The 12264-nt window shown below is 44.9% G+C and overlaps 1 protein-coding gene across 5 annotated transcripts in view; it reads right to left on the bottom strand.

The window, feature by feature from the left end:
* PASD1 (PAS domain containing repressor 1) overlaps positions 1 to 12264 on the bottom strand; it is a 55328-nt gene that overhangs the window by 15811 nt on the left and 27253 nt on the right. For 4 of the 5 annotated variants that reach the window (XM_054839706.1, XM_054839705.1, XM_054839708.1 and 1 more), the window contains 8 exons: positions 11769 to 11923; positions 10969 to 11060; positions 9050 to 9139; positions 7868 to 7988; positions 6544 to 6657; positions 5772 to 5890; positions 4844 to 4926; positions 988 to 1094 (listed from right to left, as the gene is read on the bottom strand). In XM_054839706.1, the coding sequence (XP_054695681.1) occupies positions 988 to 1094; positions 4844 to 4926; positions 5772 to 5890; positions 6544 to 6657; positions 7868 to 7988; positions 9050 to 9139; positions 10969 to 11060; positions 11769 to 11923 (881 nt within the window). Of the gene's footprint in view, positions 1 to 987; positions 1095 to 4843; positions 4927 to 5771; positions 5891 to 6543; positions 6658 to 7867; positions 7989 to 9049; positions 9140 to 10968; positions 11061 to 11768; positions 11924 to 12264 lie in introns of those variants that run through there. The other variant, XM_054839709.1, reaches the window with a different exon arrangement.

Genomic DNA, 12264 nt, shown 5'->3' with positions numbered 1-12264 from the left:
TACAAAGTGCACAGTTACTTTTCATTACGGTGCTTGGCAGTGCAAACCAGCTGGAGGACAGACCTGATTCTGGCTGAGTATCTCAATTTGAAGCGCACCTAACAAAATGGAAAAATAGTCTCGGGGCTAAACCATCTCACATGCTCATCTGGTAGGAAAATCACACTGATTAACAGTAGACCACGTCTGCTTCCACCTTTTACCCTTCTTCAGATCAGCTCCAGCCTTCAGCAGGACACGGTGCTTCATGGTGCACGCACTGCAGCAGCACTCGGGCTAAGTGCTCATTCTGACCTGGCTCCTCCTGGGCTCTTGCTGGTCACAGTATTTCACCTTGCACAAAGATGAACTTCGTGGACATTCTCTGGTGGTCACGCTTCAGTTTGAACTGGACTTTTCTGCTTTTCTGCTTTACTTTCATGTTGACCAAAAATGAGCCGTCTTCACCCACAGGGAATCTGTATTTGGTACTTTTGTATTTAAAAAAGAGTTTGAATCTCCAGAAAGATTTTACTAATAGTAAGAGAGGTTCACAACATCTAACTGCACAGGCAGGCAACCCAAATGCTGCTTTCAGAAGGCATTTTGGTGAACTGAGCCTCCTGGCTGACTCTGGAGCCCAGGGGAACAGCAAGATCCCATGAACTGTGACAGTCAGCAAAACTCCCAGGGTGTGGGGCTGCCCTCACAACCTGGGGGCAAAGGATGTACGGATCTGACTTCCCATCTATTAATCTCATTTCACTCTCAGACAACCTGTGCTCAAACAAGGTACCTGCCCATTTGGAAACCTGCACAAAGCATTCCTGATCTGAGGGAATTCTGCACGGATTGAGCCTCCCAGGTAAGCGTCAGCTATAACAGTCTGGGAAGAGAGAATTCCCTCGTGCCCCAGATAAAGACGCCTTTAGCAACGGCAGTAAAAGTTTTTGCACGAGTGACAAATGAGATCAAAGACAGGCACACTGCGGAGGGAGAGGAACTTACAGTGTTCATGGCACCTAGCAAGAAGCTCCAGGTCATCTGCGTGGTAGTAATCATACCCTGACGTTCCCAGAACCTCAAAGGGTAAATATCCTATAATAGGTGGAGCCCTAGAAGGGAAACAAAGGGCAGAGAGTGAGCACAAAACCTGACACTTTGACATCCTGGTAGATATGCTGCAATAACAGCGACCAAAACCATCTCATATGTTCACTTGGCAGGGAAATGAGGAGTGGATTTTCATATACACAACGATGCATTTTCTTATACAAGCAAAAAAAAAACCCAACCAAACCCAACACAACAAAACCAGCGAGGGAGAGGTAAAAATTGAGAAAATGAAAAGGTGTGTGTTTACTGTTTCATAGCCTATTCATTACGTGGGCGTAGAGAAAGGCACGTACGTATGCAAGTGACTCAATTCATTAAGCACGCTTGTGAGACACACAGCTTGAGAAACGCTATGGCTGTTCATGTGCATAACAACTTGGAACTCGAGTAAAATTAGCCAGTAGGTTGGATGTAAATGTCATCTGGGTAGTAACCGTAGAAGAAAGAGTAAGTGGGAAGCTGCAATGTGTGTCAGGACCAGCTTGGGTAAAAGAAAAAGTAATTGTTCCCATGGAAAAGCTTGGGAAATTATAAGCAGTAAAAAATACTTCTATGCTGGTCGTAAAGATAAGAATAGGCATGGGACTGATTTTACGGACTGTTATTTCTATGGCAGGTAGAGAAGGAATCAAGGAAGTATTTAGACTTACCTGACTATTCTGCTGTCAATTCTAGATTTTCCATTTTCTAGGCAAAACATGAGATTTATTTTTTTTAAAGCAGGTGTCCTAACAACCCTGAGCTTATGCGCAGCCTTCACCAGAGCCTGCTAGCTTGTGATTATGAAACAACACTGAAATGTGAGGAGAAAAACCACTATTTTTGCCTCTAGTCCCTGCATCAGCATGCCACCTGCTGTCGTCCCCCCCAGCTCCTGCTTGCTCCAATTCAAGCACCGCACGTCCTTCGTGAGGCAGGACTTGTGCTCGTTTGGCTCCACCTATTTGTTTTGGCTGCTGGATGTGCTGACAGCATGAGGCTCACCTGCCGAGTTCAGCACATTGCTCAGGAATAAGGCGGCGGTGCGTTAGCGAAACGGTTAACGTTTCGAAGCCGGGGCAGGCTGAAGGTGGCACTGCCCATCAAACGTGCCTCTCCCGCTGCCTTTCTCTTGGTGTTCCTCTTAAGGAAGGTGAAGGTCATAAAGTGGCCAAGAACATGAGCAAAAAAATTAGTTAAATGTAAGTACATTTGGGTTTGGATGGATCAATCCTGAGTCTTCTTGATATTAATGTGGGAAGTTCTCCTGTTGTGTCTGAGCAACCCAGCTCTACATTTGTACTCTTCAGAGACATGGTGGGCATAGATTATCCAACTGAAGAGCCAGACAGGTCTATAAGCTCTCTCTTCCCCACAACCACGAGCATTTTGGTACCAAATGGGAAACAGGGGAAAGGAAGAGCAGCTCAACAGCAGCCCCAGGAGGATGAGGGTCTCAGCAGCAGCTCCCCAGGCCCAGCACAAGGGGTTGGCTGGAAGAGCCAGTCCTCCACACTCTCTGATGGCAAATCTCTTGAAACAGAGCGTGCTTAGTACACAGTGGTCTCTGCCACAATACAGCCTCATTTATCCAAATAACTTCTCATAGAGCGCTGTGTTCCTTTTCCTCATGTGACCCAGATTTCTGTTAATGATGATAATATGTGTATTTATTAAAGCGTCCTTCCTTGCCGTCTCTTTGGCAGAACATGCCAGTGACTCTCCTATCTTTAATGACATGCTTATATTCAAGACAATAATGTCTTTCAGATGCACATCAGATAAACATTTAAGCTGATCAGGAAAGTATTATGCTTTCCTGACTTTCACCAGAATTCTTGAAATGAGAAAGCAACCACAAAATGTTCCTCATCTGTTATTTGACAAGGAGCTGCCTTGCTTGTGGAACAACGTAAAAGTGTCTTGTTAGCTTAAGTTCCAGCCTCGAGGCCTGCAACTCGCTGTGCAAATGGAAACGCAATCTTCAGAGAGCCGTTCGAGTGCAGTCTTTTAATAAATGAAGGGAAAATAAGGAGAGGACCACAGTGCAGAAGAGAAATAGATCATTATCAAAGTTGACAGGTTTTCTTCCTCTACATGTAGACCCAGAACAACAGATTTTTCCTAGTTTTCTAACATTTATCCAGATCCGTGGAGTGCTTTCTGCATTATCTATCTTTACTCCAATTTAGGCTGTTGTCATGATAGCGAAGGTCCTGATTCCAACTCCTGCTGGGTACCCTCTGCCCCTACTGACGGCACACCTCAGCCTCGGGTGCCGTCAGTTGGTACAAATAAGCAAGAAACAGCAAAATACCCAACAACATCTCACGGCGTCCTGCGGACTGTACTGGTGAGAAGTTTCAATCGGTGATTTAACGAGACAACCCACAGGATCCCCCACTCCTTCTTGGGTCTGGGCTCGCCGCTCGCATCTGGGGCTGTCACAAACTCTGCCTCAGCATCTGCATCAGCTTAATTTACTGTCAGTAACAACAGTTTTCTCACTGGGGATATCAGTGGGACCAGAGCGGCTGCAAGCACCCGGCGCAGAGATTCCTCTCTGAGTCATAACCCAGATTCATCAAAAGACTCTTTGAAAGGTTTCAGAGCAGCTCCTGCTCACCTTATTCACAGGAGCTGCTGGGACACAGCCCTTTGGAAAACCAGCTCACTTCGTCAGACAAGGAAATAAGGGGCTTAGGGCTCTTTTATGAATCTTAACATTAATCACCTGATTCTGAAAATGTGCATTATTGGGCAGGCCAATTAAAGTCTAACAAAGTCACTCCAGCAAGATCTCGAGAACATGAATAATAAGTCACCTGTCCCAAATCACACAGCGTTAACCGTAGGGCTGTGGCAGGGTCAATTCCTTCATGCTTCAAGGTATGATGCGTGAGGTATACATCTTGTTTACTGTATCATAGAATCATAGAATGGTTTGGGTTGGAAGGGACCTTAAAGATCACCTAGTTCCAGCCCCCAAGTTATTATTCATTTATATTTGCTCTCTCTCTCGCTCTAAATGTGCAGACGATATTTAGGGTTTTTTTCCTCCCAAATATTTTTTTTCCCTACAGTCTTATTTACTAGTCTTCTATTTCTAGTAATGACTACCTTTGCGCAGCTCACAAAGGGAGGGATAATGGAAAGGGTAGGATTTTGCAATGTGCTTATGCATACATGTCAAATACAGAGAAGTAAAAGAGTGAACAAAACCCTCCAGCTTCTTTTGAAGAAAATGAATCCTGTATTAATCAGTTTAATAAAGTGATTCCAGTCTGCTTCATTCACCAAGCGGAATCCTAGCTCACCGTATGGTATTGTCAAAAACAAATCTGCAATTAAATCATCTAATCCATTGCTTGTTATTTATTTTTAGAAATTCCATCATTTTTCAAGGTGAAAATCAAAAGTTTATTGACACAGCAAAAGATTTAGAAGGATTTCTGGAAGCTGTAGCTGGAAAACAGAGGAGCTAAACCAATGCAGGGAACAGGACCCACACCACTCAGTTTTAATGACTTGATATCTTGGTGAAGTTTGACATTTTTCTAGACATTTTCTCACCACTTTATTACCTGCCTAAAACATGGAAAAGAGCAAAACATTTAAGGATGCCTAATAAGTAAGTTCAGAGTATTATTACTCAGTTGCATTTAATTAGAGCCATTCTACTTGGGATCTCAGGCAACAGCTACACAAAGTTTTCTATTTTTAAACTACAATTTGTTTATTCTTCAGTGACTAAACCCAAATCTCTTACCTGTGGTCCAAGAATAAAAATTTCCATTCCAAACTATGCCTTGATGTAAATTCTTCACATGGCTCTTCAACGTTGCAGAGCTCCTGCAAAACAGTTGGCACATTCAGACATTTAATTCTATGAAATGACAAAAGGAGCCCTCTATTAAGACCAAGGATGCATCTTCTTGGTATAACAAACCCTAGGAAAATACAGTGCTTTTAAAGCACTTATTTTCCTCTAAGGAATGTATAAGCCTTGTTTTATGGATGTGTAAACTGATGAAAAGTGGCTGAATAATTTACCCTGGGCTGAATTTCAGAGCTAGGATAAATAGTCCAAGGGCCTCATCTTGCAGTCTGTGAGCAAAAATCCCCAGCTTTTTGTAAATATTGGTATCTGAAGATGGATGACAGCACCAGGTCCAGCCTCAAACCGAGCTGGCTAATGCTCTCTTGAGCAAGAAACACTTACGGTCGTTATCCCTGTCATCACTGCACTGCTCCACAGGACACTTACAGACCAGCAGAAAGAGCTCATGAAACACGGTGTTCACAGTGTTTCAAGACGCGGGTGGCCTTACACAAAGGAGCGGTGGGATGTATTTCTTTAAAGGCTGCAGCTTTTCAAGTGGTTTAGCTGGTCACCTTGCATTGGTGCTTCCTGGGCTGGCTGCTCTGAGACACCCCAGCACACGCCGCCTCTTCTCAAAAGCAACTCCCGCTTTGTATCTCGTCATTCCAAAATACATACTATGGTTGTCTCCCGCTCACAAACACAGCGGTGTCCTCTCTCATTTCCCAACCCTCTGCACAAGCAATCTGAACATGCTCTTTGAGAGGCTGCTGCAACACGCCAAGCACGCAGCTCGTGGCACCAGCAGCAGCTCTGCTGCTCAGCACCGGCCGATCCCCGCACAAAAGGGAAGATGCAATCACAGAGCTCTCACCTTTAAGAACTGTGGTGTGACAAGCCGAACGGTTGCTACGAGGCAAATCTGCTCCTCCGTGGCTGACCTGAAAGCTCGTGCAATAGCTGACTCAAAGCCATTACAGGAGGGTGTAGGCACTAGACACAACCAGACAATTTATTTAAGAAGAAGAGGAAGGAGAGCTTTCTTTTCATGTTAAGACAGGTACAATGACTGACGAAACCCAAGCAACAAACTCCTCCTACCCACAAGGAGATGCCACACTGATACACGCTGATGTTATTTAAAGTGTGACTCTTTAGGCTCCGAGTTACGCAGTTGTAACCACCTACCCCTGGCTTGCAGGGAAGCTTCATGAGAAGTGTGCAGCTACCGTCTCCATGCCAGCCTTTCTCCAGCTCAACATTTGCGAGATTCAAGATTTTACAGGTTTCTCAAACTATTGCATCATTAAGGAGTGTCATTTGATTGCCCCAAGTGAAACAGAATAGCCTATTTTACAGGTTATTTGGATAAGTAGGCTGCTTTACAATTGGCAGTGGGTCAGATGGAGGTAGGCTCAGTCTGGTATCACTTCTTTAAGCACAGCATGCAGAAGAGTGCACTCTTCTGACCAACAGCCTCCCCACCACTTTTGTATGAAAATTATCTCCAACATATCCACAGCTCATTCCATCCCTGCTGATTACGGGGCATTTTCAGCTGAAACAAGGCCTTTAGGAGGCTACAGATCAACACACAATTTAAAGGAGAGGTAGGGAGGTAAAGGTAGGCTGGTGCAGTAACTTACCATGAGTAAAATATTTAAAATCCACTACAAATTTCACATATTCATACATCAGGGGTTCATTTGGATCTAAGCTGCCTCTTGCTAAATGGCAGCAGAACTCTATTTGTTTTTCCGCTGAAATGAGAGGGAGACATACAAATGTTACTAGAACTCTGCACTTTAGCACACTCCATATATCAAATCTATCTGTCTGAGCACACCCTACTGCGATGCTCTTGATACCCGTAAGTAAATATATAACTATTAGGAGCAATGACCAGCTGGTTAAGGAAATGCATTCTGCCCCTTCCTCCCATGTCTTTACAGCCACACCGCTGCGCTGGGTGTGCAGCAATATCGGTCAGCAGTATTTTCCCCGACTCTGTGCATGCGCGATTTCATGCAAATCTGCGAAGCGATATCGCAGTACTCTGCTCTGGCGCTGCTCGGCAGGACCCGGATCCAAAGGGCACTGAAGTCACCCTCAGCCTTTCCATTAATGGTGGAGGGCATCGTGCCAAGCTCTTATTCAGTTTTCTGCCCGAGGTCTGAACTCCATGGATTAGACCATGCAGTCTTCAGCTGGAGGGAAACCAATCCCAGCGCAGAGCACCAGCACGAGGGCTGCCCAGCTCCCACTGCGCCTTACGGGGCAGCAGGGAGGGGATGCTAGCACTGCCCGGCCACGGCGAACCCACTGGGAGAGGGGGCTCCCACCACAGCCCTGGTGAAACGTGGACGCTAGGAAGATGCTGCTGCCCACTCTGGTGCTTGGGACATTTTTCTGGGGGAAAGGGACATTTTGGGAGTGGGACAGCAGCCAGCAGTAGCGATCCGGATGGGCCGTTCAGATAGGAAGGCTGTTGCTTAAATCACATGTAGGGTTTCTCAGGTGTCCTGAGACACAGAATCGTAGAATCGTTTTGGTTGGAAAAGACCTTTAAGATCATCAAGTCCAACTGTTATGCAAGCTTCCTAAGGAGCAAAGACTCTGCCAAAGCCCTTTGGGATTTCTCCTACCCTTTTCCATCCCCCAAGCCCCTCACTCCTTTCCGAGGCTCAGCCCAGCATCCTGCCCTGGCAAGAGTATCAAACGAGGGCAACTTCACCGTCCTATGATGCAAAGCGGACAGTAAAACAAAGACTGTCCAAATCAAAGACTAAGTACTGGGAGCATGTAGGAACATTAGATGATGTACTGCATTAAAACCCAGAAATATTAACCGCGGCAACACAGAAGTGGCAGGCAGGAGAATGAAATAGCTGGAGAGCCCTGTGCAGGCTCCCCCGGGAGCTGTTTGCCTTTGGCAAATTTCCCTGACCGACAGACAAGAGCAGAGCTTACCGTTTAGAAAATCAGCTGCAACGGGATCCGTCATGAGCACATGTGGAGAAAGAAGCTTGTACACCTCGCTCTGCTCCCGCTCAGGCAGAAAGTTTAATATATTTTGGTCCACCAAATCTGACTGATACAAAAGAATGCTTTGTCATGTTCAGCAGTACAGCCTGACACAACCACACGCCTTCTCATCCCGCAGCAGAGCGCAGGCACTGCCAGTCTAGCACGGATGCTTAAGACAAGGAAGCCCAGTCAATCAGCAGATGGATCTAGGGCAGAATATAACCCTTAGGTTATTTTACCCAGGGGTTGCTATCTATTTGCAAAAAGTTGAATGGATCCCAGAGGCTGCCCTCCAGTTAAGCCAGATGCAAGCTGGAAAAGAAACCCTGGTACCACAGGAATTCAACACGATGAGAAATATCATATCAAAATGAAAATTTGAAACATTTCCCTTTGGAAGCACGAGGCACAAGTGGGAGGGCTCCTCCTTACATCCTCCATTTGTCTTCTAAGCTGAACATCTGGCAAAATCAGCTCGACCTGCAAGTGTTTCAGTGCTGATAAACCCACACATCCCGAATAAAGGGGTTCTACCAAAATGTCAGCACGTACTTGTTTCTTTGCGCACCAGGACATTCAGCCAGGTTAACTGTGTGCTCAAATTTGCCCTCGTGTAGCATCATTGGTGCCTCATGCATGGCACCACATAAAAATAAAAAAAGTTTTTGAGGGGCCAGCAGAAATCTCTGCACCCAACAGCTAACTGATTTCTAAAAATTCTCCCAGAAAACTCTGAGGCCACATACTTGTTACTAAAGACCATGTGCACAAAGTAGAAAAACCCAATGTCATGAGAAGAGCATAGATTCAGTCCTGAAATACTCTTTAAATTATCTGAGAAGAGCTTCAGCATGGAGAGTTTTCACAAGCATGAGACTTTCCATATACCTGGTGGGATAAACACCACCCAGACCAAGTGGTGAGCTACGAGTACAGTGATTTTGCATAGGTTGGTTTTTTTTTTTTTTAGCTAACACCCAGACCCTGAGAGGGAATCTGTTATTCACAGGAGCCTGAGAAACTCCCTAAGAGTTTGTTGGTTTATCCCCCAGCCCTGCAGTGACGGACGGGGCTGTGTTAAGGCAGGGAAATGATTCCTCAACGTATTGCGTTGTCAGAACTTACCGGTAAGTGTCCAAGCAGAGACGAAACACTATCAGATACATAAATAATAATCCCATCAGTGGTAAGAGCAATGAGAAAGCCATCTAGTGCCTAATGATAAAAGGCAAGCAAAAAAATAAAAAAATAAAAAGAATTATGCAAGGGAACAACTTAAAATATAATAGGCTAATTTATTCTTTGGTGATGCTTCTAACAGCCTAAAACTAACATAAATCATTTATGGAAATGACAGTTTAATGCGGAAAAATAAAAATTACACATGCTGTCTAATTCAACATTCTTCTTATATTCTTATTTGCTCATTAACATTAAATTGACTTGTATTTTTCACCCAGTGAGTATTTATTTAACATGAAGCAAGACAGTGGTGGTTAGAATTTCTACACCCACACAATCCTAGTGACTTCAGTCACTTCATTATGTGTTCTGAATTACACAATAGTTAACCAAGTCGGTGCATAAGGAGATGTTAGATATCATCACGGCAAACCGAGCATTGTGGATGGATGGATGGATGGATGGATGGATGGATAAGCAGAGACAGAAAAATTGGACAATGCTGTATTTTTAGCAGTTTATGGACAAAATCTAAAGCCTCATTTATTTTGCTTGAAGCACTCATTTGTTAAGCTAGTGACACAACAATTTTAAAGTTTGTTTTGTTTCCTGTTTCTTATTCACAATGGTTTCTGTCCTGCAGTCGAAGTTCTCTGTCCCTTTTAAGTCACCACACGTGCTTTCCTCTTTGGGTGTTTTCCCTATTCTTCACAACATCTTCTTGTGCCATTGATCCAGTGTCTGTCCCTGTTCTTCTCTAACACTTGCCAAGAGCTGGGAGGTTTAATCTCTGCTCAGCACCGTGCACAAAGCCAACTCTTCTAAAGACACTGCTGGGCTGCTCTGCAGCTTAGCTACGGGCAGCCAAAGATGCAGCACTCGCCATCCTCCCCTTCTCACTGTCATACTCTGCCTTTGCTGAAAATAAGCCCTCTCTGGAAAAAACCCACTGATCTGAAGTAAACTTGTCAACAGTCTAACATAGTTCAGCAAGCCAAAAGTTATTGAAGGGCTGTCTCTCCCCGGCCACTTCTAAGGGGGGGGAGTTTGTTTTGATTCAGCTGGAACAAACTAGCTTGTTTGGTGAGAGAAATTCCCAGAAAGAATGAACAGACTTTTCCAGGGAGGTGAGTCATGACATCCTGATGAAAAGGAATAACTAAGACACTGCAGCACCTCCCAGCTCAGCCCAGCATACACCCTTACTTTGGTGGGGCAAGGAGCACCAGCTGCCCACGCAGGGTAGGAGATGTCCTCGCCAGAGGAGCGAGCAGCACAAACCCAAAGTCGCATCCTTAAGAAAGGAAAAAATGTGGGCTCGTGGGGTGTTTCTAGATCAGCTAAGCATTTTAGAGGTGAGAGTATCACAGCTGTTCTCCCGAATGCACTTAAAGGCAATCAAAGCAAAAGATAGAGCGTTCACATCACAAGTACAGCAGCGCACAGCCAGCAGCAGCAAAGGCAGCAAAGTAAATGCTGCCTGGCTAATGGGATGTGGGAGGAAGAGAGCTGCTATGCTTTTTTCAGGTGCTTTCAAGTTTTTGCTAAGACTGCTAGCTCTAGCGGCACTTCTGAGAAGGGTAATTCTCTCTTTCCTCTCTCACCAGGCCAAATCTGGGCCAAATTGGTCTTCATTCCTAAATGAAAAGCTGTTTATCTTTAAGGGGAAGCAATCATATTTTTAATTCTGTGTCTGCAAAGCATTTAGCACAACATTGGTCTCTGCCAGGTTTGTATTACATGTACCAGCAGAGTAGAAATCATTAACATTAACATTGGGACCTACAGGTGAAAAGGAACTATATCTACTTCACTGAACCGATTACTTCTCACTAATCTATGCAGCTTTAATTTCTTCTTACCTCTAACATCAACTGGGTGAACTCCTCGTTGCTAAGAAATGAAGGTTTCCAGTCTTGTCTAATCTCACAGGCTTCTGTCTGTGCTGTGATTTCTTAAAGAGAAAACATCAAAAAAGCAACATGACTCATGCTAGTTGGATCTTTTTTTTTTTTTCAAGTAACACTAGATTCCTTTTAAGAGGCTTTCAGAGGACTCATCCTCAGATCATTCTCCACAAAGCCTTCTTGTATGCAACAGTCATTTTCCATGCCATCATGATACAAAATCAAGAAAAGGAAGAGAAAACATTTTGGGTGGTCTGAAGAAATCCTTCAAAAATGTCAGTGGGCTAATTTCAGAGTAGCTGAGCATCACCATGAGCAGAGGGTGTCCATGACTCTGGAGTTGTTTCAGGAAGGTTCATGGGAGTGCCCAGGCAGCAGGACAGGCTGCACCCAGCCATGTCCTACCCCAGGAGACCCGGGAACAGGACACAGAAGCCCCTTTCCCCTGGCTTTTGTAGTGCATGCTGTTCCTCAGCTCAGCGAGGGAAACGGAGTGATGTCACTACATTAAAAAGCATACAGCACTGCATCTTTGCAAGTATATCTATGTTTAACTGGTCAGCACTGTATTCAAACCTAGCCCATTTTCTGAGGCCAACTGCTGTGCCTTATTCTGCCCTCACTTAGGTTCATGTCCTCTCTGGAGGTCTTAGATGCCTGGGAAAAAAGAGTTTTCATCTTCTGAGTGGAAACTGGCTGCTGGGCAGATGCAGAGCCAGCACCTTCAAAAGGAGCAAGCCAGCACCCTCCAGTACCTTTCTGTTTCTGTAAGAAGTCGATGGTCCTCTGCAGTATTGTGGACTTGTCCATCTTGAGAGGGTAGCCGTGGCCCTGCAGCATCGTGCAAAGCTCTTTAATGAGGACATTGAACTGGTCTCTCCTCTTCTTTTCAGATTTGTTGCGTGATGCCCTGGGTGATGGAAACATAAATGCTGCTAAGTAAAATGAAGAACTTACAGCTACCCAGGGAGAGGTAAATGGCCCTGCCCAGCAAAACACTTTAAATACAAGAATCTAAACTCTACTGGGACTGCTCATTTGTTTAAAATTAGGCTTGGGCGTAAGTGCCTTGCTGGTGCTTAGAGCCTTGCAGCAGGACTGAACTCACTGTCAGCAAGGCACCCCTGGAAGCGACAGGTATAATTTACATTCATTGGAGCAAGACCGTGTCCTCTGCACATTTCAGTGGCAGTTCCCACTGTTTCAAAAGTGGTGATAACGAGGTGAAGGTGTTATGGGCAAAATTTGTCC

The sequence above is a fragment of the Grus americana genome, chromosome 12 (genome assembly GCF_028858705.1).
Source record: "Grus americana isolate bGruAme1 chromosome 12, bGruAme1.mat, whole genome shotgun sequence".
Classification (NCBI taxonomy): Eukaryota; Metazoa; Chordata; class Aves; order Gruiformes; family Gruidae; genus Grus; species Grus americana.
Note: the sequence above shows the minus strand (reverse complement) of the source record. Positions and strands in the feature narration are given on the sequence as shown.